A 25294-nucleotide genomic window follows, 5' to 3' on the forward strand; every position below is an offset into this window, starting at 1 on the left:
GATCGCCAGCGCTTTTCGTTACCATCTGACTCATTTCACCCTTGTGCGCGCTGGAAGAGTGAATGTCATTCTTGTGGATTTGCGGGTGGCTCTAGAGCCCTGTCAGTGTATGTCGCCGTGCTGCACTGTGGTGAGCGTGCTCCGGCTGCCCTGTGTGATGTACACACTGGTTGCTGTGTAGGCTGAGAAACGCGTGGACAGCGATGGAATGGTGCTGCGCTCCGCTCCGCAGCGGCGGCGGAGACGCAGTTCGGTGCAGAGAGAGAGAGCAGAGCAGCATTAGCTACTATCCTCCCCAACCCACTGCCCCCACCCCACCAGCCTCCCTGCTTCTCCCTCCTTTCCACATCACAGTCACGCGCAAGCGCACACTCCTTCGTGCGCGCGGACGCCCGAGCCAAGCTATTAATTTCACGCACACTCAAACTCCCTTGTTCCTATTGCTGTTTTTTTTTCTTTTCTTTTTCTAGCACAACCTTCGGTTTTCTATCTGTGACTCTTTCGACATTACCGGTAATTCATTAAGTTTAACAAGAAAGCTCATTAAAACACGTCCTTGACCATTTTAGGTAACAAATAAATGTTTAGGTCTGAATGTATTTCAAGTTGCTCCAACTTGTCTGTTCCCTCCCCCTCAGCACCACATCCTCCACCGATGGCCTGCACATCCACATCTCATTTCTTTTCCCTGGAAAGCCTAAGATGTGTGGACTGCACACTGCATAGGAAAACGCCCACACATGGACACATGAGCCAAATCAACATTAAAGTGTTTTCTTCTTTTTCTTTTTGCTCTGTTGTTCTGCTGAATAAATCAAATTTTTCTTTTTTTTTTCTTTTTTTTACAAAACTAGTTGAGTCAATTCAGGAAGGATCTTTAATAGTTCTAGTTTAGAGAAAAAAAAAATTACCAAATCACCATTTTAATACACATTTTGCATTGTTTCGTTATTTGTTTGTGAGATCCCTCTCTCATGTCCAACCAGAAACCGACTTCTTTCATATCTCTATCTGATCTAGGTTATGCCCAATTTGGTGCTTTTACAGTTTCACAACCTCTAACACAGAGGTGCCAAATACGTCGAGATGTGATGCTTCTGAATCAAATAATCAGGTTGTTAGCAGGACTCAGTGGATCTGGACTGATGATTTAATCCAGCCATTTGATTCAGGTGTGGTTCAGATTGTAGTTTGTACTATCTGGAGGTTTAAAGTCCTTTTCATGAGTTGCCATGGAAAGTGCAGGGAAAAACTGGGGTTTTCTCTGGTTGTATGAAGCATAGAGTAGTTTAACACCCCTCACCCCTCGCTGTTGCTGTGCACAGCTGGTCAGCTGGCTGACGGAAGGCTGCTACACTTTTCATTCACTCACAAGAAAGACAAATGATACCTTGTTACGTGTAAGGTTGTCTGCCCGATCTTGAACCTCACTCACAAATCACATGTTGATTAAAGTGAGGAAAAGTTCTTGTTGATGCTCTGAGAGGCAGAATTTCAAATATTACAGCAAAGTTATGCATGCCAAGATCCCTTAAAGGACCAAGAACTGGCTTTGAGATCCTGAATGTCTAAATTTAATAAAATTATGATGATCTGGTTTGGTGTTGAAAATGTTTGAAGGTAGAGAACAGGCAGAGAATTTGGGGAGATTTGGCAGAGTTTTAGCAGTAGATTTGGTATAAATCTTAATATTTACTAAAAATATTCCATACAAAAAAAATATCCAAAATCTTTTGACATTCTTCCAAACATAATTGGAAGTTGGCATGTTGTAACGTGACATACCAGCATGCTAACATGATTGTGGGTTTTCTGTTTCTAATGTAAAGCTGGGATCATTTGAAATCTGATTTGCAGCTGGTGTTTTGTCATTGGCATAAATGTTTCCTTGTAACTATAAAGACCCAGTGATAAGGATGATTGTACCATATACAAACAATGGGCCAAATACTTCTTTAGCTTTTTACTGAAACAAGCAAAACAGATGGAGGGACATAAATAAACTCTGTAAAGTGTCTGAAACCCATATACAGACATTCTTACTCAATTTTAATTAAAGAAGAGGCTAAAGATTTTTTCTTAGAATTTCTTTTGTGGCATTTAAGATTTTTGGCATATTTATCTGCAGCTTCTAGAGTCTGAGGAAATTGTCGATAAAAGTGTCACTGGATCCCTTCTATTCATTTAGTATTTTAACAGCTTTTGTACTGATCCGTCAACAATCCATTACACACTCATCTCTGCGATTTACCCTCAGGAAAACAAACACATCCTTTATTAGTCCCAGTCAGTTTCATTCCAGCTGTGCTAGATCTCATCACAACACACACAAAAAAAATGCTCTCACTGTAAATTGAGTAAAGAATGTGCTTCTTTTGTTTGATCAAATTTCCATTTTCTTCTTTTTAAGGTGCCTTCTTGCAGTGTTGTTTTTTGGATGCATTTTTCTGGGATTCTGTCCATGAGTGTTTGCATAATCCAGTGTCCTTCACACAGTCTGTCTTGTCACAGAAACTTAGATTTACACTGCAGCTCTTTTGCCAAGTCCTGAAGTTGTGTGCTCTGTCTAGAGGCTTGGTTTTTATGCTACTCGTGAAAGTAAAATGGTGCACGGCTTTTTCAATATGATGTCACTTCTCAATTATTTAAGTTGTTTAGCGATGTGTAATTGATTGCCGCTGCATCTGATGATCAAGCTTTGTTTCCTGTCTGTCCATAGATATAGTTTTGTAAAACTGTAGTGTTTACCTTTTTTTTTTTCTGTACCGTGTTAGACCATGCAAACTTATCCAAAATTTAAAATTAAAAAATGTAAGCCCAGAAAAATTAAACTTAGTTAACGTTTTTATTTACTTTGTTTAATCAAATACAGTTTCTTAAGCACTTTATTAATGACGAAATGAAATCCACATTGTTGGGGCTATGATGCACTGTGCTAATTTATCATTTATAGATTTTGCTTGGTTGCAAAACTTTTATAACCCATGTAAATATGGATTGTAAACAAGGATAAAATGTTAAAGTTAGGAATTACAGCTAACAATTTTATGATAAAACTGTTGTGAACCTATCAGGAAGTTAAAAAAAAAAAAAAAGGATATTGTCATCTGAGGTTTCACAAATTATTTAAAAGTTCAGAAAATTTAGTATAATATGCAAAATTTTATTCTTAAAACATTTTTAGCTCAATTTTTAGCAAAATGTTCCCAAAAATCTGTCTCTTGGTATTTTGGTTTTTGCAAATAGAAATGATTTTTGGTAATCCCAACTGATCTAAAACTTTAGACTGACTTAATGTCAGATATTAGCAATAAGAAAGCAAGATGTCTTTTTATATAGTGTAGCTAAACATCTGGTTTAATATCCTTTTCTTAACTATTTAAGAAAATAAATCTAACGAGCTGTGCTTAGAGACTCTTAAGAAATCTTAAGAACTACATGTGGACTCAACTTCGCATTTAGCAGGTCGTAGCATTAATGATGTTTTGACTTCTTACACCAATTTCTGACCGTGAGTTTCTACTTTCAACCGGGCACTTTCAAACATTTCTATCTTAGATATTCTGCACTGCAAATTAGAAATAATTCATGCATTAAGAAGGGAAACGAGTTTAATAATCCAACCCTCTAGAGAAATTGAATCAGGAAAAGACCTACTTTTAGAGTGCATTAGCCTTAACCTCACCTCTACTCTGTGATCAGGAATTGTTGCATAAGAAAGGTGATATGAGGTAGAATCTGTGTCAAAGTCATGCCTTTACTCTGTGTGCCTCGTATTTTCATGTGCGTGGTTCACAGCCAGTGCTCCACCCACTGTGTGAAGCATTATGAATTAGAGATTGGAGTGATCTCCAGGCAAAGTATTCAAACACTTCTCTGTTTTCTCTTCCAGATTCCCCCATGTGGAGTTTTGGATAAAGGCACAGGAGTAACACAAAGATATGAAGTAAAAGGACATTTAGAAGAACTCCAGTCAGATATTTTAATACAAGGAAACTGACATTTAGAGGACGTTGAGTAAACGTGTGCCGTGGGAAAAGCAAGGAGGAGTAAAGATGGCTTGTTGTCAGAGGCCTGCCATGTTTCTCCGCGAGTCTGCAGCCGACCCGATTGGCTGCTGGTCCAAGCAGGAGTGTCCCTATTAAAGTCTAAGCAGCACTTTTCACCCAGTGGAGGAGACCCCACTCTCTGTGATGTGATGAATAAGTTTGAAGTCCTTGGCATTGTGGGAGAAGGTGGGTGGTTTCACACGGCAGATTAAATGGTGTTGTTAACCTCCAGCTCTAATGCTGATGATCTGCACCACTCGGGACGCTGATGTGTCATGCTGCATGTTTTTCATGAGAGTTTTAGTGTTTTGCATTGTGCGGCAGGACTCTATTCATAACTTTTGTCGTATGTGCTCCACATTTAGCATCTTTACAGTTTTATAGCAGGCAGGCAAGATCTGAGCAAATTATCTTATTTTTTTATGCTGAAAAATATGCAGAAGCCTGTGGGATGTGCAGACATCAGAAGGAAAATGTTGTGGCTGTAGATGAAAATCATCTACAAATTGTAGATGATGTGTCAAAATTTGAAAACAGTGTTTTAATTCAACGGCAAAATTACTTCTGCAAACAAATGCAACAAGCCTTAAACCTGATTCTTTTTTTTTTCAGCTGGTTTAACCAATTTACAAAAAGGCTTGATCTGAGTGTCATCAGACCAAAGCTCAGACCAAAGCACAATGCCAATAAAATCGTTAACATGGTTTTACCAAACTCCAAATTCGGTAATGTGGAACAAAAAGTATTTTTCCCTTGCATCACTCTGACACTGTCAACGGAGTTTATCATTGAGTAGCTACTCATGGAGCTCAACTTAAAAAAAAAAAGCTGCAAATGCTTCTGTTACATTTGTTTTGAGCAAATTTCACCAATAAAATGGATTGAATGAAAACTACTTTCTTAACAAGGTTCTGGGTTGAACTTGAATCCTTTATTTGTTCCCTCTGATCGCTTAAACTTTAATTTAATCCGCTGACCCGATTCTCTCCGTGTAAAAGTTAACAGTTGTTTCCTAATTGCGTTTGCTCGCATCTTCTCAAACCGCTTCTCGTTTTGATACGAGGAGTGAAAAAAATCCACCACATCTTTTGCTGGTGCTCCACATAAGAAGTCCTCTAGCAGCCTAAAGGGCATGTTCCACCCACTTCCAGCTCGGCAAGAAATGTTGAGTTTCACAGGCGCTCCCTCAAACCGCACTTTAAAAGCTATGCTCATGTCAAACATCGAAAAGAAAATAATATCTTAATGTCTATCTCTGGAATGTATTAAATTATACTTGAGAAAATTACAAATATTAGCAGTAAACTGACTGCAAGACAATACAGGTTCAGAAAATTTAGTGTAATATGCTAAATTATACTAAGCAGCTGACCCGATTGGCTGCTTTTTTTAAGATTTCTTTTTTGAAATCTTAAAAAAGAACAGCTCAAAACTGATTTAATATATCATAACTTCTTTAACATTTGCCAAGACCTGATTTTGTGGCAATATGCAAAAAAGAAAGAATTTGCAGTAAATCACAAGACCACATTTTGTTTTTATTTTTATTTGTTTCCTTTGATTTTGATTCATTTTGTGTTAAAATCCAATGCACAGCAAGACAGCTATTAATTTTTATTAGAATATATTGTTACTGTTCTTCAAAACACAGTGTGTGCTTTGGGTTGTTGGCTTGCTTTATGAACAGTGTTGCCAAGTCATTATTCTAAGCAACTTTTGACTTGCTTTTCTTTTTCTCAAGTCACTTGCAAGTTGAAAGGGTTGCAGTTCTTTGGTCTTGTTTTCTTAATGTGAGGTTGCTTCCTTGGGCATGACAATCTCCTGAAAAATGATTATATCAAGCTCCCCACAATAAAGCAAAACACTAATAGTATGTAGTTTGCAGTGATGTTGTGTTATCCACAAGTATATGCTGTAAAACTATCATCTTTTAAATCTTTTGGATTTGTGTCGTCACCAATTCGTCTACATGGAGCTGGTTGCTTGTTTCTTTAGTAAGATCTACTGTTCATGACCCAGTTTGACTGTTTTGAAACTTTGCATCTGCAGTAAAACAGTCCAAACCATGACATAACCATCAGCATGTTAAAAAAAAGAGACGTATGCTGAAATTAGATGGGATTTTTTTTCTTTCTTTGGAAAGATGATTTAGCTTTTTTTAACTCCACAAGCACAAAACATCCGCTCTGGTGTGAAGGTGTCACATTTTTTTCCAGATGTGACACCTTCACATGCACTCTGATGTATACATGTAAGACTTGAAGCAGGATTTTTTTTGCTCACCACAGACCAAACTTGTGCTTTTGGGCAAAATGTTGGACTCGGGGTGGTTTTGTGTTAGCTGCACCGACTGAAGCACAAGCAGCAACCTGGACAGCGTGAGGTTGCAGCATCCACCTAGTCATAGATGCTGATGAGCTCACACAGATGCAGATCAGAGTGGGTTCTTTCAAAATGAACCACTCTTATTCTCAGTCCCACGGAAATTACAAAACATATTTATCTTTTACACCCCATCCTGGTGCCACTGCCCTGTAGAAGTCTGCAATCTGATGGTTGGGGATCTCGGGTTTAAAGGACTGATCTGATGTATACATTTAACCATATCTCGCTGTCTGGACTTAGTCCAAATGCCTTAACAATGACAGAATGCAACAGGGTGACTTCTGGGTCAAGATTTCACAAGGATTCAGGCATCAAACAGTGGGAGAGAAGGTTTACCTCATCCTCACTGCCTGATCTTTACTGCTGTGTTCTTTAAAGACGTCTTTATATGAGGTTACAAGCCAAAACATAATATCAGAGTAGCATCATGAGTGCATGTTATTGATCTCTGTTTTGTCCCCCCTTCGTTTCTGCCAGGTGCATATGGAGTGGTGCTTAAGTGCAGACATAAGGTAAGGATTTCCTCTGATCTTGCTGTCATCCGTAAGAGATGTCTTATTGGTGTTTGGTTTTGTTTTCTTTAATTTTAGGATAAAATCAAATTTTCATACAGGGTTTAAAGAAAATGATGATTTTGTTTTGTTCAGTTTTAAGCCTGGTTAGCAAAGATCCTCAGCATCAACATGAAGGGAGGCCATAAAAACAATATTTGTGTCCGTTTGTGGTTTTCACATTCAGGCTTCAGACTTTGTGTGATGGAATAGGTGGACTGTTTTCAATATTTAAAAGCAATCTTTAAAAGCTTTAAAACCTGCTTGAGCAAATCAGTGGCAAAAACTGGAGACACAGTCTATGTGTAAAACATTTGTACATACTCTAAATATTTGATATGCACAACTGAACGGAAAGAAATTGGGTTAATGGCAGATTTCTGCTAATATGACAACCACCTGTTTTGACAGCTTCATTAACTTACAGATGTTGACTAAGAATTTAATCTGACTAATAGCTGCTGTTGCTGCACATTTCTGAATCACTGAACACCTCTGCAGCCCTTTTTGCATCTTATTTGTGCTTTACACATAATTTTATAATTCTCTTTGCCATGCAGTGTGAAAAAGTGATTTTTTTATATAACTATGAGATAAAATGTGGCACTGTGAACTCATAAAACAGATTGTTCCACTCTGCTGAATAATCGCATTGAAGGTTAAAATTAGACATTTTTAATATTGGGGATGAATCACTGAGTTTGTGTTTGATAAAACAGATTCGTGTTACTCTACGTCCTTCAGATTATTCTACTTGTACGTTTAAATCATCTAACTTTGCCCCAGGCTTTACATTAGTATGACACAATCTACTATACATAGTGTTGAACATGAACTGTATCGCCAGCCACTTTGTGTTTTAGCAAATAGTATTATATGTTTACAGAATGTAAAGCCTCCTGAGGTTAGAGTCTGTTTTGTGATATTTTTAGTTAAAATGACCAGGTCTTGGTCAGTCAGAGCTGGTAATATTCAGCTGAGGCAAATACATAATCCTGTTTAGTGTTTATTTCTCATGTCTAGTTATTCCTTATAACTCTACAGAATGTGAGGCTTCTTATGTTTATTATGTCCACTCATTCTTTAGGGTTAAATTTATTCCCTTGTCCACTCTCCCTCTCCCCCTGAGCCACTTTTGCTCTCTCTTTCTCTCTGTTTCTCTCACACTTGCAGCAAATCAGCTCAGGTACTTGTTCCACATTCATTCTTCCAGCACTTAAACACTTCTGTTGCTCTCACTCTTTGCTGGTTCCTCCTGTTATCTCCCTGTTTAATTCCTGTCGTTCTCCTACCAGGGATTCCTGTTTTGTCTGTGGGTTTTGTTCTTTTTTTTTTTCATTAAACATTCATAATTAGTTCTCTGCTTGCGCCAGTCCTGCATTTGGGTCCTACTTCAACTGAATGGAAATGTTGACATTGACTTTTTCTTTCATAATCAGGTGAAAGCTTAAGGTCACTCTGAAAATTCTGTCTTTAGCTTCAGTTTTCTAGTAGATAAGTAAAGTTTTAATCAACACTGACTGGTATTTGAGCTGCTCATTACATGAATGAAAATTCGTCTTTTGATGCTGCACATGGGCAATGTCAAAGGGCAACTGTTGTGTTTTTTGTTAAGCATACTTCTTGAAACTGGAACTCAAACTTCAAATTCAGCTTCATCATGCTAAAAACACATTCTACCTCAGTATTTCATAAGATTTTAGCTAGTTTTAGATGTTTTCTGGAAAAAAGGGGCCACTGTCTTGCACCCTCACTCTTAAGCTAGAATATTATTTTTCACCTGCCAGCCATTTAAAATTATTGCCCTTCCCATCTTTGTGACTCTGCAGAAATATACTTTCATTTTGACTTTAAAGCTCTCTGTAAGTTCTGTCTTTGCTTAAAATATATTTTAGTGTTTTGGGGAGGATTTCCAATAGTATGTTGCGACCTGCTTTCAGGCTAAGATTCCTTGGACTTGGGCCCTGACTTGGGCTGGTTGGGATGGGATGTGAATGTCCATGACATGTAGCATGACAGTATCAAGTTATTTTGAAACCTAATTAAAGCTCTTATCAGACTAATATGCCACATTCTGCAGGCTACATCTCTTTCAGTCTCATCATGGTGTTTAGTTTCACACCAAATCACTCTGAAGCTGAAACAGGACGCGCTCTTCCTTCGGCTTTTTTAAGTGTTAATAATTATTCAGTATTGATAAAATTGATTATCCATGTGTCCAGTTGCTTTACATGACTTTAATATAGCTCACTGCTAAGCATGACGCATTTTTAAGGAGCCGATATTTTATCATTTGTCACTGATTTGTTCTGCATAAAACAGATGCGCCATCGATATGCTCGCATAGACGTCACCATAAAGTGTTATCTTTTGTTCATAAAGAGAAATAACAGTTCACCAGATCCTTAAGCTTTGTGATGCTAGCCTCTAGTTTTTCTAGTACGATTGATTGTCATTAAAACCTGGTCTAGTTTATCATACTTGTGGTTTGGATACTAGGAAAGACATTTGTTGCTCTGGGAGATTGCACCAATCAGCTGTTAGAGCAGCAAGTAATGGAGGGTTATGTTCATTTTCCTCAGTTAGTTGTCTCCAGTATTGCTCAGACTTAGGTTGATCTATCAGGATGGTTTAATCTTCTCCAAAGAACCTTATTATACTGGCAGCTCAAAGACTTTGTCTGGCCGTATCCTGGAAAATCAGCTGTTTTCCTTTTCATGGAGTTTTCTGTTTCGCTATAATTGCTAATACACTTTTTTTCACATGGTCCTAATCTTGGCTTTCAGCCTATTTCTACCTGGGGTAAAGCCATGATATTGATGGCTTGGTTCCCCATAATTAAACCTCATGTATTTGCACGCTTTGAAGCTGGCCCTAAATAGTCTCATCTACAACAAAGACCTTAAAGGCACCGCACTTGTCCGTCACTCAAAGCTTCCACACTGATAATTAAGCATAGCTGTAAGTCTTATTACAATTCGGAAAAGAGAACTGAACGTTACCATGACAGGAAAATTGACTATTGAGAACAAATATATTCATGATGCTTTGCTGTAAACATGCCAGACGAGGATGGTTTTGGTTTGGTGTGCCTGACAAACGGGAAAAGAAAACGCCTTTCATAATCTTTTCTCTGTCCTTATCTTTGACAAACATAACTGCAGGATAAAATCACGTAATTAGACGTGCATTTATTTATATCGAGCAAGAAATTCAGTGTTTATCAGCTCTTGGGCAGTGGGAGAGTACAGTAAGCCATGTCATTTCAATACAGTTCAGTTTATCAGTGTAGCACCTTATGATACCTGGAACTAAGAGGACGAAACCCGATACTGAGGTGGCAGATTTTAATATTTCAAAAAAACTTCAAAGATCAAATTTATGCTTCAAACACAGGGTTTTTTTTCTGTGTTTTATTCCACCTCTTTCAGCATCTGAACAACTTGCTTAGCTTGCACATTGTTCATGTCTTTTTTCTCACTCTGTTGCCATTTATCTTTCTGACTGGAAACCCAAAGACTTAGCAGCTCTGTTTGTGGAGGACTGATGCTGGTCTTATGAGATTTGCACATAAATAAATAAAACCTATTCAAAAATACAAATGTAGCAATGTATTGTCAGTTTATTAGCACACCACAAAAGTTATGTGAAGAATTGATTGTCAAATGTTCAAAATAATAAAATTCGGACAGACAGACTGCAAAAATCAAAAAGTGGCTCTTCAGAATAATGATTTGCACATCTCTGGTTTCCTGTCAGTTTTTGGATTTTTGACTTTTGGTTTGCGGTTGTTCGGTCCTTATGCTTCATAGCGTCTGCCATATTTTGTCTTTCCTTTAGGCCTTTTTTATAGTCTGTCTTTCTTGAATATCTATGGTAATGAATTGAGTTTGAGTGTTTTATTTCAATTCAGGTCTTGTCATACTTTGTTCAGTCCCCTCTCCTCATTAATGCTGATAAAGTCTTTCCCTATAGATTTATTCTTTCGTTTCATTTTGTTCTTTGTGTATTTCTATGCAGCTTGTTTAGATTAGTGTTAGCCTTTCTTTCTTTTGTTTATTTTACTTTCTTTACTTTCTCTTGTGTAATTAGTCTGTGTCCCATTTCTATTATATCCTCTCATCCTCTCCAGTAATCTTTGCTCATGCCATTCACCTAAACTACTTCATTATCCTCATCCATTGATCCATTGATTTCTTGATTTCTCTCAGAATATGCCAGATTCCCAGTTTTCGTGCCCTGATTCTTATTTAGTTCAAAGCTCTGTTCCTTGTCCCAGTTCTTCTGACAATTCCTGAGCATTGTGAGTTTAGTTTCTTAAATCTTTTTATGATCTCCCCTTGTCAGTGGCTGCCTGCACATTGGCTCTGTTTCGTCGCCTCTAAAGATGACAGCTTACAGTCGGTACCAGCTGATTCCCGTCTCCAGTCTGTAAACTGCCTTTTGATTTGGGAGCCTGACCTTTGGAGATGTGCTTTCTGCTTTTACAGTTTATGGAGTGAATGATTAAATTAATTCGTCTTCAGCTCAGTCTGCGTTATTGATTTCCTCGGATACCAAGTCATTTGATGCATGTAGGAACAGATCAAACATCTTGATCAACTTTTCAACAGTAAAGTTGACACCTGGCTACAAAAATCAAAACATAAGCCGTATGAATAATGACTCCTCACAAGACAAGGTGAAAACATGGTGAATTTCCATTTAATACGTTTGTCTTTTTGTCAACACGAAACATACAGAGAAATGCAAAACTGTTTCTTCACCTGGAGACCGACTAACCAGGCAAATACTTTTACTGTCTCTGGTTTTATTACAGCATTAATGTGTCATTCTTCAACAAATCTGCATGCAAATTAACCAGCAGCTTTAGAAGTACAGTCAAGTTAAAGTGCCTTTTCTTTCCTTTGACTCACTAATGTGACATATGACATGTTTCCCACTTATGTAACAAAAGGAAAGACTCAATTTTGCACGCGGGAGCCTGGGACCCTGACAATAAATGGTGTTTTTAGCTTTGCTGCAAGAGAGCAGTTATTTTTACTTTTCCCAGCTGGAAGAGAGAGAAAGAAGCAATGGGTGCACGTGTGTTTGAGGGAGAGGAAGTGATGCAGAGGGGTGTGTTAAACAGTGTTGGTAAATGGGTCACCCTGTTAGAAGACTACAGCAGACCTGTGTATGACGGAGACGGGCCAGGGGGAAATAATGCCACTGTAAATTGGTTGAAACCCAATCAGGAGACACAGTAGGCCCGAACATCACAACAAAGGAAGGAAATTAATTTTAAATAGGCGTCCCAGTGTAATTTATAGGGACTTTACGCCGCAGTGTGTGCTTGATGGAACATTTTAATTAGTCAAGCGTTTGTGTGCCAGGACCTGTTCTGCCACTTTATGCAAGTGTTGTTTAGCATATGTGGGTGTTTGTATGGAGGCTTATGTGTTATCTTGAATTTGTGCTTTAGGAGTGACAATATCACAACCTACACAGTTGCCTGTCTCCCGGTGCAGAAACGGTGTCACTGTGTAGTACCGTCAGGGTAAGAAGACAAATTAATTATTAGCAATTGCCTATAATTGTGTTGGCTAAGTTTCAGAAAGACCTGCAGTGTGTTTACTTGAGTAATGTCAGACTATGAGTCATGGGCATAGTTTTAAATTGAGACTCCTTTGAAACCTCAATGTCAAATTGTATATCAAGCATTAGCACTAATATAATGAGCTCATCAGACAGTTGCGATCTTGAAGGTTATTTTTAGTGCTGAGTTATCGGTCGTTAAAAAGATTAATCAGAAGAGGTCAAAGATGTAACACAAACATAAGCATCATCAGCACATTGCAGCTGCAGTTTGAAATGTCATATATGCTTAATGGGCCCAGAAAGACATTTCATTTTTGATAATAGGTTGTTGTTTCTTTCTACCCTTTTATCGAAAGTCATTACTGCACAACCAGCATGCAGCGCTGCCGTCGCAGTGAATCTTCATTGTACGATCCAATTTGCTAATGATCATCTAATTTTAAACTGACAAGTTTGTATTTACACCTTCACGTAACAATGGGCAGATATAAGCGAGAGCACTGCCAGTGACAGGCAGCTCCGCGCCGCCTTGCTTCATCGCAGTGATTCGGTCGTCTGTGATGTCTGACCCGCTGTAGACAAAAGAACAATTGAGGAACATGAGAGCAGCCAAGGACTCTGTAGTGCATGATGTAATCCTCTCTGGCCCCCTGTGTTCACTGCTGCATCCTGAGGGTGTTACAGATGACAGAAAAAAAACAGCTTTCAAGGACTTCGGCCACCAATGGAATTATTGAAAACATTTTGTGTTTTGTTTAATGAAAACTAACTGCGGAAAATATGTTAGGGGAATCAAAACAACATACAGAGGTCTTTAAAAATCCTTTGTGTTGAAGCCAGAATTTGCTGTGTTTTTTTTTTTTTCAGTGTGACACACCCCTGGTGTGTGATGTAAAAATTGAGGCCATGGATAATCATTTCAGAAATTAATTCACATTTAATGTGACATTGATATATATATCTTTCTTTATTTAAAATTTTGACTTCCAGTGATTCATTTCCTACTAAAGAGCCCCTGTTGGTTGAAGAAAATCCACAAAGTGGGCTTTTAGTTCAAAATGCGGGAAAAAAGTAGCGGCTTATAGTCCGAAAAATACGGTATTTAACTTCAGCATTTAGTTTTATTTGTTTCAAACTTAACATCAACTGTTGTACATCTGAGTAATCAAAAATAAAGTTCAACTGTCCCAGTTGGACTTTCTTAATATTTAAATCATGCAATAACGTCATAAATGTACAATGTACAACCTTCTTTTGTATCAAGTCAGAAGAAGATTGTAAACAAGAATGCATTTGTACATATATGGGCTGTGTATGAACATATCTTGAGTCGTCTTTGAATTATTGCTAGGCATTCGTTTCCTTTGGTTTGCTTTGTGTTGTTCAGGTCACAGCATTTAGGTATCTAAAGACTCAGACATTTTCTTTAGCAGTGTTGGGAATAAAAATAAGAACAAGAAATTGTGTCTCATAACTCTAATTTAGCACTTTGGTGTGATTGTATGCATAATCATATACATTTTATTGACTGATTCTGAGTGGTGCACATGTTTTGGGTAGTTGTGCATTTCTGTAACCTGGTTCCAAATACAAATATTCAGTATACGAATACTATGTTAAAGCACACTAACCACTTACTTGGAGCTCACATTGCATAGCCCGTTTCTGTTTTAGTTTCTCCCACAGCTCAGTGTCAGAAGACTAAGAGCAGCCTAATGACTTCTTTTAAAGACATTAGGCACCTTTGTCCCATTAAAACAAAGCATTGTTCCTCACAGGAAACAAATGAGCTGGTGGCCATCAAGAAGTTCAAAGACAGTGAAGGTGAGTAAAAAAAAAAAAAAAAAGATGGGCACAAATAAGGAAAAAATGGTAAAAGTAAAAAACATATTTGTCTTTTAATACCCACTCAGAAAATGAGGAGGTTAAGGAGACGACCCTTCGGGAGCTGAAGATGCTCCGGACCCTGAAGCAGGACAACATCGTCGAGCTCAAAGAGGCTTTTCGCAGGAGGGGGAAGCTCTACCTCGTCTTTGAATATGTTGAGAGGGTCAGGATGACATCGATGCCATGTTTATTTAATCAAGTCTGCATGCTGTGCACACACCACTTCTTTATGCTGCTTCATCCCTGGCCGTAGGATGGTGACTGCTCAGTTAAGCTTAAAAAAAAGGTGTCACCATGGCAACATGGAAACTGTGCTGGTAGTAAGTACTGGTATTTCCTGTTGTGTTGCCAGGGTGTCCAAACACATTTTTTATTATGTTTTCTAAATGAAAATTCAACACAGCATAATTCTCTAGATGTGATAAGTATGGACGGACGGACGGACGGATTATGGTCTGAATTTTTATGATGTCATTGTTGTGGTTTTTCAGAACATGCTTGAACTGCTGGAGGAATTTCCCAACGGTGCACCGCCGGAAAAAGTTCGCAGCTACATTTTCCAGCTCATCAAAGCCATCAACTGGTGTCACAAAAATGAAATTGTACACAGAGGTCAGAGGTCGTATTTGTTTGCTTCCCTTCTACTCTTTTACATGATTTCAGTCACTGTTTCCTTTCTCCAGCATCTTGCCCATGTTTTTCCAAAGCTTTGCTGGTATTGTCACTGCAGGGCCAGACAAATCTTTAGCTGCAAAACAATCCGTGTGAATATGACGTCACCAGTGCTTGTTATTAAGGATCTTTAACCGATGTTACACCCTGCATGACAGAGATAAAACTGTGACTTAAAATTTTTGATTATTGAATTCAATAAGATATTGATTTAGATCATCTCTCTTTCAGATATCAAACCAGAAAACCTTCTTATCAGTTCCGATGATGTTCTTAAACTGTGTGACTTTGGTGAGTGTATCCTCAACCTCCTATTGTTTATAAGCTAGTAACATCTTCCATTTTTAATGTAGTAATCAATCTTTTCATTTTCTCCTATATAATGTCATATAGCCAGTATCCTTTGATGCTTTGATTAAGAAAGAAATATTTTTAAAACCAAAGGTGTTTAATAGGTGTTGAGTAATCATCCTGATATGTCTTCCATCTTATCATATTGATTATTTAACCAGATCAGTGATTCAATGGTGCTCAGTTTTGCTGCTGTGGGTTGGTTTAAAATACAAAACTCCACCTTTTTCTACCTTGTAAACTGATTTATCCGAGAAATTAAATCTGCCTCTGGGAAACTGCCAATCAGCATCCTTAATATACCCTGGTGGTTGTTGATGTATTATTAGTTAATTGGTAACATCTTTGTCAAATGATAGTGATGTTAGTAACAGAAACCCTCCTGTTCTGAGAAACACATTGATGGAAAGGTACTAGTAGTTGATGGATCTGCCCTTTCACAGTGCTCTAGGTGTGTATTTTACATTTGGATGCGTATTCGCAAAACTGACACGGTCAGCTGGCTCTGAATAATTGGCTAATGCTGAGTCATCTGGGGTGAGACTTGTTTGGTATTCACTGTTGGAGCTGGCATTCTGTTTACTGTGACTTTTCCTTGCTTAAAATGGATTCTCTCTACACCAGTTATCTAAAGTGGAGTCTCAGATCGCCTGCAGTCACATAACTAATTAGTCTGGTCACATGGCAAACGTTAGCATGCTGTCACTGTGGCTGTCCAAGCAATTTAAATACTGAATCTCCTTTCCTGTTATTAATTGGTCATTTATGCATTGCTGTTGACAAAATAAAGTCTACTTGGTGTGATTATCTCTGTCCTCCTCTGGCTCAGGGTTTGCTCGTAACCTGTCTGAAGGAACGGATGCCAACTACACCGAGTATGTGGCCACCAGGTGGTACCGCTCACCTGAGCTGCTGCTGGGGTAGGTCGCTATGTTAATTTTGATGATAACCCGTTTAATCCCCAAATTTTTCCGGCAAAATAAGTACATGCATTTCAACCATTGAACCTCCCGAACACATGCTATTTATGAATTATTACATTTCATAAATATCTAAATTACACAAATATGGCCTATTAACACATATTTAAAAAAAGAAAGAAAAATCATGACACGCATAACCTAATATGACAAAGAATGGCTACAAGAGTGTTCAGAAATATGTGAGATACATAAAGATTCAATGCCACATCCAGCAAATGTCATAGTCTCAATGTGCCGAGTGACCTTTGACCTCATTTGGTCATTTCATCAATGAGGCAAAGTCAGGTGAAAATGTTAGTATGAACAAATGTGCATGTGGGAGGAAATTCTCCCTGTTCCACCAGACCAAGAACTACATCTTGGCCCTGACTTAAACTAGTTTCAGGCGAGGCGTCATCTGGTAACAGTCATTCGTTGCATTGGCCGCATTTTGTGGAAAGGATCACAGGGAAGGGTTTCAACTGTGGGATGTAGAAGGCATCATTTTAAGGTTCCTTAAACTGTGCAGCTTTGTAAAGTCACATCCATTAGGATGTGCTAAATTCCTAATGGATTTTAAAAGGCTAACATGATATCCTAATGGTATGGACTGATTGCAGAGCATCTCTGATGCTGGTTATTTATGTAATGTTAGGTTGGCGAAGGCACTGACTTGTAATCAGATCAGTGAGCTATGCGCTACATTACCACGAATCTCCAGTATTGTGTTTTGAGATCAAACATCAGATTTATTTTTAATTCTATAATGCGGATCGCTTTCTTTTTTTCTTCTTTTTTTTTTTTTTTTTGGTAATTTTTTTGCTGCAACCAGTGTCCATCCTAGCTTGGAGACAGATGAACGTCATCTATCCGCACTGCTGTGGCTTGATTTAGTAAATGCCCTGGAACATTTACAGAGACAGCGTTTGAATGCCTCCCACTCAAACACTCTCTCCCTCCAACACCAGCGCTCCTTTTGCTTCTCCGCTGCCAGAACTCTCACCATTTCTCACCAGATTCTCCACTGTGCAGAAATCTTCGCTGGGAGCCATAAAATATACAATTTGATATCACTTATGACTGATGCAATTCTCTCGCAATCATATCTACTTAATTCTGTGGCTTATTTTTCACCCTCATCACCCTCTATTGTTGTCATTAGCGCCTTGCTACCTAATTAACAGGCCTCTTGTTTTGTTCACTTAAATGTCTTTCTTGAATGATATTTCTGCATAAATGGTGTGATCACAGGTATTGTTTCACTTTGTTGCAGGGCTCCCTATGGAAAGGCTGTGGACATGTGGTCGGTGGGGTGTATTCTGGGGGAGCTGAGTGACGGACAGCCTTTGTTTCCAGGGGAGAGCGAGATTGATCAGGTCGGTAGAGCAGCAGCAGGTACTAAATTTGGAAAGGAGGTGAATAAACGATATTTTTTAAACATGAAAACCTTTTATTTAAAGGTCCTACAACTTTTCCTGTATCCAGTGGAAGCATTCTCTTTTGGGCTTTATTGTCTTTTCAAAGCAATTTTAAAATAAACTTTCTGTGACAAAATTGGTGTTTCGGATCTACAGGAAGCTGTCATCTGGATAACTATCACCGTCTTCTTCAATGTCAATAAGCTGAAATAAAGCGTCAAGTGCTTTTGAAAAATAAAAAGTCACAGCAGTCACTTTTGCAAGGACAAAAACAAAGAAAAGATCCGCAACTCTGCAGTTTCTTTTCAGCCTTGTCATTTTATTCCGATGTGGTTTTCAGACGCACTCATCCTTCCCATTTTACTGGACAACAAACTCTGGTGTAAGGCAATAAACTCATTTTATAGACAGCCAAAGAGTTTGGTGAGAGTGGCAGAGCCAGCCCAAGGCATAAGGAAGCTGTGCCTAAGACCCCCAAATTAATAGGTGGGCAAAATGAGCCAAAAAATATATACAACATCCTAGATTATTGTTAATGTGAAGTATATTCGAAATTATTTTTCATGTTGACAGTGCACTAAGGGACGTTCAGCACTGTGCTGTTCTGCTGGTTTAAAGACATAAGGAAATTCAGAATGGCTGAAAAACTCTGTAAACGGTTATCTTACCATATGTACGACACACTGTTTTTTATCTGGTCAGAGTTCAGACTTTAGGTGATTAGTTGGAGAATTTGACCTCCAAGAACAAAGAAAATGCACCAGAAGTTTTTGCTGCAGTTGCAATGCTACGCCAAGAATCGGATGAGCTCAGTCTGCTTTCTTGATTTGCTGATGTTCACCTCCAGCTCTTCACCATCCAGAAGGTTCTGGGTCCTCTTCCTGCTGAACAGATGAAACTCTTTTACAACAACCCGCGATTTCATGGAATCCGGGTAGGAAACACAAACAATCTCCCTCCGCTCCTTTTTTCCTTCCTTTCATTTTCTCTTCCGTCCTTCTTCTGCTTTTATTTTGTCCTCCCTCTCTCCGCTCTTCTCCCTTATCCTTTTCTCTCCTGCCTGTTCTTTCTATCCGTTTCATTTTCGTGGCAGTGTTCCCAGCACCATGACTGAGTGGATTGATATGACTCATGAGATAGGTGGTTGGTGTTCAGCTTAACAGCAAGAGAAAATGTCCCAGAAGGCTGAGAAAAGCTACGTGTTTGTGAATGTGTGTGCAAACTCAGTAGTCTGTTTAATGTGATCCGTGTCATACGAACTGAGTTACTTTCTTCTTCTTTTTTTTTTTTTTTAACGGGCAGGAATATTTACTTTGTTTTGTGAAGTGTAATATGAGTCTAAAGAAAACAACAAAACTGTTACTGAGGATAAACATTTTATCTAGGATTTTTTTTTCTTTTTCCCTGTGCCAGTTTCCCACAGTTACCCATCCTCAGACTTTGGAGAGACGGTACCAGGGAATCATGAGTGGTTTGATGTTGGATTTGATGAAGGTAAATTTACACTGAAGCATTCTTTCCCACTTGCGCATCTATTGAAAATCTTCTAAAGTAAATGTGTCATTCACCAGACTCAAAAGATTTTTGACTAATAGCTCCAAACAACCTTTTTTCCGCTTCTGTTTCCACCAGAGCATGCTGCTGCTGAACCCCACCGAGCGCTTCCTAACCGAGCAGTGTTTGAACCATCCTGCTTTCCAGCCTTTGAGGCAGGCGGAGAGAGAGAAATCTTCTCCTGCTTCTCCAAACCCACCGCGCTCGTCCAAGAGAAAAACACACCACCACGGAGAAAATACAGTCCCTACAAGGTAAGCTCGCTGTCATTCACATATAGTGAGAAAACCCAACTTTTTACAAAACTTCATGCTATCATGATCAATTTGGAATCTGACTGGAATGTATTTATTTATTTTGGTAAATAACTAGAGAAAGAAAAATAAAGGCATTACTGAATTAAAGCTGTAACTCACTTGGCTTTGGACAGGATGAAAACGTTCAGATTTTAGCATATTGTTCTGGGGTATTTGGGTTGAAGTTCATATTATAGACTCATTTACATTAATCTCACTAATTTCTCAGAAGTGTACACTTTTGAGAGTTCACTCTAAATTGGATAAACTTAATGAGTTGAGTTTGTATGATTTTATATATATATATATATATATATATATATATATATATATATATATATATATTAAGCTGGTCAGATGTAGGATATGAAACTGGCACTGAAGTCAGTTGTTTCAAGTAAAGTCAAAGTAAAAAGTATCTTTAAGTTAAAGATTTGTGACTTTCAAGTTAATTGAACACAAAAAAAGTAAGTTGTCACAGCGAAAGCAAAAGAATTAAGTGAGATTCATGCAAATAAATGCGATGATCCAGGAAGTTGAGTCTTTCACTCGTCTCTCTGGCCCTCCAGGAGCCACAGCAAGAGCTCAAGTCGCCGATCAACCAGCAAGGAATGTTCCAGCCTCCCTCGCCATGGAGGCCTGCATCACCTCAGCAACGAGAGTTTTCTGAATGGCAACAAACCGGCTCCATCGAGTTTGAGTCCTACGCTCCACCCGAAAGTCCAGTACATGTCCCAGACCCTAAATCGCTCAGCCTCGTCCAACAAAGACCTGGCTAACAACAACCTGCCACACCTTCTCAGTCCCAAGGAGACAAAAAACAAGACTGAGTTTGATTTCAACTTGGGGCCCTCGACAAAGCTGTCAGATCAGGGACATGGGGCAAAGTACACCCACAGCAAACCAAGCTTGTCTCGCTCTCAGCAGCAGCAACAGCAGCAACAACAGCAGCAACAGCAGGCCAGCCGGCACACCTTCCTGGAAAATAAAACCAACACATTACAGTCTGGAGCAGATAAACAACATGGCCGCCATGCCCACAGCATGGCAGACTCTGCACATGGATCCATGTCGTCCTCTTCTAAAAGCTCAGCGTCTTATTTGAGCCTGTCCAAGAGCCACGGGGCTCTTAGCGACGCCAAGTCTGTGGGCAACCTCAGCGACGGTCGACTTCACCAAGACGACCCAAACGCAAACGCACCAGCCATCGTAGGACCCAGTGCCCGTTTCTTCCCTGCCAGCTGTTTGGACCTCAATGCCCCGTCGGGTCTTCCCGGACCGCCCGGCAGTCCCTCGACTCGACACAGTGACCGATCAGGACACAGCCCCGCTTCACGCAGCAGCGTAAATGTCCGTATGGAGAGCAGCACGTTGGATTCCTCATCGAGACACCAGTCCAGACACAAATCATTGGCTCCGGGTACGTTTAGCTTAAGAAGAAAATAAAATAAAATACATCTGCTTTCGTTCCCATGAAACGTTTGGATATTAGGTCTACAGTAGTCATAGTTGGCACCATGATTATCTATCTATGTTTCTAGATAGACAAATTGATAGATTGCATTTATTGTCATTGAACAGGATTCAACGAAATTTCCATTGCAACTCTCGTGCAAAAAGTCAAATATATACAATAAATAAAATAAACACACAATAATAACAATATATATAACTAAAATTAACTGAAAGGCCCTCCAACCACACTAAAGAAGAAGCAGCAGGTCCAATATTGGCAAAGTGCAGAACAATATGGCTGTGTGGGGGTGGGGGATGTGTATGTGTGACTGCGAGGTTATGATATGTGTGGGATGGGGCGGCAGGGAGTAATGGCTCTGATGGCTGTGGGGAAGAAACTGTTTCTCAGTCTGTTTGTTGTAGTCCGTATATTCCTGAACCGCTGGCCTGATGGCAGCGGCACAAACAGTCTGTGACCTGGGTGAAGGAATCCATGGCTATGGATCCAGCTCTCTTCTTGACCGCATATGTAAATAGAGTCCAGGTCTGGGAGGGGGCATCCCACAATGCCTTGTGCTGTTCTCACCACCCGTGTCAGTTGTTTCCTCTCCAGTGCTGTGCAGCTACCGTACCACACAGTCACGTTGAGGCAGAGGACGCTCTCGATCGTAGCCCTGTAAAAGTTCACGAGCAGCCGTGAGGAAAGTCCAGCCCGTCTCAGTTTCCTGAGGGAGAAGAGCCTTTGTTGTGTTTTCTCCACCAAGTGGGAGGTGTTTGTATTCCAGGAGAGGTCAGACGTGATGTGGAGGTCCAGGAACTTGATGTTGTCCACACGCTCCACCACTTCTCCATCTATGAGAAGGGGAGTGTGACCCGTCCTCCTGGACCTTCTGTAGTCCACAATGACCTCCTTGGTTTTCCCTGTGTTCAGCACCAAGTTGTTGGCTGAACACCACTGAGTGAGCTGCTGAATCTCCTCTCTGTAGTGGGTCTCGTTGTTGTCTGAAATGAGACCCACTATTGTTGTGTCGTCCGCGAACTTCACGACTGTGTTGGTGGGGTGGATGGCAACGCAGTCGTGTGTAAACAGGGTGAAGAGTGCTGGGCTGAGCACACAGCCCTGCGGCGTGTGACTATGCTGACTCTTGTCCACAAAACAATTTCATAAAAATCCAAAATGTTTGCAGTAATCAAGATGGTCATTCAAATATTCAGAAGTCCAATGGATGAGATAAAACCTGGACTTTTTGCTTCACCGTATTGAATATTAGAAGATCAAATGAGGCAGTTGTTTCAAATATTAAATAAAAAACAATGCCAACGTAGCGCTCTTCTTTGTTCCCCAGAAGATGCTGGTGCTCCAGAGCTCCTAGACCCTGGAGGACCAGCGATGCCCAACACTCACACCCTGCCCTCCCCGCACGAGTCCTATCACTACGGCCTGGGCTACACGTCCCCCTTTTCCTCCCAGCAACGGCCTCAGCGCCACTCCATGTACGTGAGGCGGGAACGTCACCGACCGCACGGGTCGGAGGGGGTCATGGCGGGCCTGCCGCCACCCGGGCAGACTATACCGACACGAGCCAGCAGCCTCCAGCTCCTCTCCCCACAGCTGCAGCATCGCACCAACCTGAGTGGACATTCAGTGAGCTCGTCGAGAGAGGACTGCACCGACGACATGACGAGGGTTAGTGACCGGCAAGTTCTGGGTGATTTATGGCAGAGGGTGAGGGCATCGACTCTGAGAAAACGCCAACAGAGGAAGTAAAAGATCTTTCATTGTAACAGCATATTTTAAAATTTTTCAGAAAATCAGTGATTTCATAACAAAGACAATTATTTATCCGTTGATATTGGTTCTCCACCAACAATAAGGTTGCAAAACAAAAGGTTGGATTTTCAAAATGTTTTGGTGTGAGATTGTGCTGCTAAAGTAAAAGATGAGTATTTAAAGGTGTTTTGCACATATTTTAGTGTTGGCAAACAATAATCAAAATGTCATCCTTTCTTAAATACATTAATATAAAACACATGTGACATGTTCAAATTTAATGGAAGCTTTTGTATCTTTTGAGAGAGGAAGTCCATGTTGTCCAGCTGCATTTGAAACTCACATCTGCATGAAGTCGGTCGCAATTGGCAGAATGAGAAAAATAATGCAAACATGATTACATTTCTTGAAATGAAGTGATTTCTGCTTATTTGAAACACAGTGCACAGGTGTAAAAAAAAAACTAAAAGTGTTTTTGGTCTTTGAAAGCAAACATGTTTCTGTATGTGTGTGTGTGTGTGTGTGTGCTGCACAAGCTGCTGTGTGTGCGTAGGGACTGTCACTGTCACATTGTCATTGCCTCTGCATCGCTCTGCTTCTCCAGTCTGCTTTGACCAGCAACTGTCCGTCTTCTCAACAGAGTGAACAGCCCCCTAAAGACATGAGCCACCCTTGTGCCCCCATCAAAGACTCTACGAGGGACAACTCGGCTGCTTTTCATACACAGCGCTCTAAAAATGAGGTCCGACCCTCTGATTCCGCCTTACCTCCAAATAGCTCTTCTCACTGTCAGGGTTCATAGGCTTTACCCCTCCCACCGACAGCTTCACTGCACGTTGTCGCTGTTTTAAATGTAGCCTCACTGAAAAGCTCTTAGACTGTCCTGACTGTCTCGTGAGATGTGCCAGTGAAAATGATACTGATAATGAGATTATCAAGGTGAAAGACACTGAAGAAGTTTGTGCGTGCGTGTGTCTTTTCTGCATGGTGTGTGTGTGTGCTTCTTAGGTCGGTATGTATCATGACCCTCACGGTGAGGATGCAGGTTCCTCCAAGGAAAACCGGATGATCTTCACTGAGTCCATGCCTCGGAGAGTAGGCAGCTTCTACAGAGGTAAATCCTGTTGTTACACAAAATGTAGTGCAAGGGAAAAAAACAACATTTAAATATGATTTATATCAATGACAAATGGGGTAAATAAGCACAAATTAGCAAAATGTGCTGTTGCTTTTCCAGCAGCGGCCCAAGGCTCCTCTTTAAAGAGATTTTTTAGTAGTCAGAATCTTGTGACAGTGAAGTGACAGTATTAATTAGCCCTGTAAAATGGCATATTGCAAAATAATAATAAGAAAGACAATCTAAAAGTAAGTTCTGTAAATGGAAAAGTTGAGTTGTAATACTTGAAGCCACAAGTCTTAAGTCTTGGTCTTGTCTTGACTTAGAGACTTAGACTTAGACTTGACTTTATTGATCCCTTGGGAAGACTCCCTCAGGAAATTATAGTTACCAGCAGCTCACAGGCAAAAATGTGGCACACAGTAAGCATACACAAAAGAATACAAAAAAAATACAAATTAAATACAAAACAAAGAATATAAATACAACACAAAAGGAAATTATAGCAATTTGGTGGATAGATTGACCAGTGATATGGTATTGTACTGTATGGTTTGGCCTGATAAATATGGAGTTCACATTTGTAGAAAAACTACTCCTTCTTCCCTCTGTCCTGCGTCACCTCCTTCAGCTGAAAAGTGTATTTTTTTTACAGCAATTTAGAGTGAAACCCCCGACTCCAGTCAAATGTAATCAATAAAGTTTTTTTCATTTGAACTTTACAATGCCGCAACCCGCAGCCCTATGTGCAGAGCATGAGAAGATGAGAGGACTGAGAAAACAGCAGGGAGAAACATTTTCCAGTCCAAATATATGGCTAATTTTCTACCTGCACAACATGCAGAAAGAAAGAAGCCTCAGTGAATGAAGTCCTTCCCCTCAACTCACTCTGCCTGCAGCTAATGGCAAGTCAGATCATGTTTAACTGGACGTTTTCAGGTTGGTCTGTTTAGTTTGGATGCAGGTTAGCTTCCTAACAGGCTTCTAGGTCAGATCTTCTTTAAGTGTTATAGCAATAATCTGGACAATTGTTCCTGATTGGCTGGGTCTCGGTCTAGGATTTGGCCTTTGTCTCCTACAATCTTGGTTTTTACCTCCGTTAAAGTCTTGGTCTGGGTTTGGAACTGCAACACTTCATAAAAATACTTCTCAGATACTTTACATCCAGTTCATTTTAGGTTCCTGGTTAATTATGTTCTGAGTTGTGTACTGGTTTGTATCCATATTCGTATTTATATAGATATAT

The 25294-nt window shown here is 39.7% G+C and overlaps 1 protein-coding gene across 6 annotated transcripts in view; it reads left to right on the top strand.

Annotated features, from left to right (window-relative positions):
* The window catches only part of cdkl5 (cyclin-dependent kinase-like 5), a 35588-nt gene that overhangs the window by 507 nt on the left and 9787 nt on the right, over positions 1–25294 (top strand). For 4 of the 6 annotated variants that reach the window (XM_055045038.1, XM_055045040.1, XM_055045043.1 and 1 more), the window contains exons 2-16: positions 3893–4235; positions 6912–6946; positions 14344–14389; positions 14479–14615; positions 14944–15064; positions 15356–15415; positions 16305–16395; positions 17711–17813; positions 18703–18789; positions 19269–19349; positions 19488–19663; positions 20275–21125; positions 22507–22847; positions 23572–23673; positions 23940–24045. In XM_055045038.1, coding sequence (XP_054901013.1) covers positions 4199–4235; positions 6912–6946; positions 14344–14389; positions 14479–14615; positions 14944–15064; positions 15356–15415; positions 16305–16395; positions 17711–17813; positions 18703–18789; positions 19269–19349; positions 19488–19663; positions 20275–21125; positions 22507–22847; positions 23572–23673; positions 23940–24045 — 2374 coding nt within the window. In that variant the 5' untranslated portion in view covers positions 3893–4198. The remainder of the gene's footprint in view (positions 1–3892; positions 4236–6911; positions 6947–14343; positions 14390–14478; positions 14616–14943; positions 15065–15355; positions 15416–16304; positions 16396–17710; positions 17814–18702; positions 18790–19268; positions 19350–19487; positions 19664–20274; positions 21126–22506; positions 22848–23571; positions 23674–23939; positions 24046–25294) is intronic. The other 2 variants (XM_055045039.1, XM_055045042.1) reach the window with 2 other exon arrangements.

This window comes from Poeciliopsis prolifica, unplaced genomic scaffold, assembly GCF_027474105.1.
Source record: "Poeciliopsis prolifica strain line A6 unplaced genomic scaffold, Auburn_PproV2 SCAFFOLD021, whole genome shotgun sequence".
In the NCBI taxonomy this organism is placed as follows: Eukaryota; Metazoa; Chordata; class Actinopteri; order Cyprinodontiformes; family Poeciliidae; genus Poeciliopsis; species Poeciliopsis prolifica.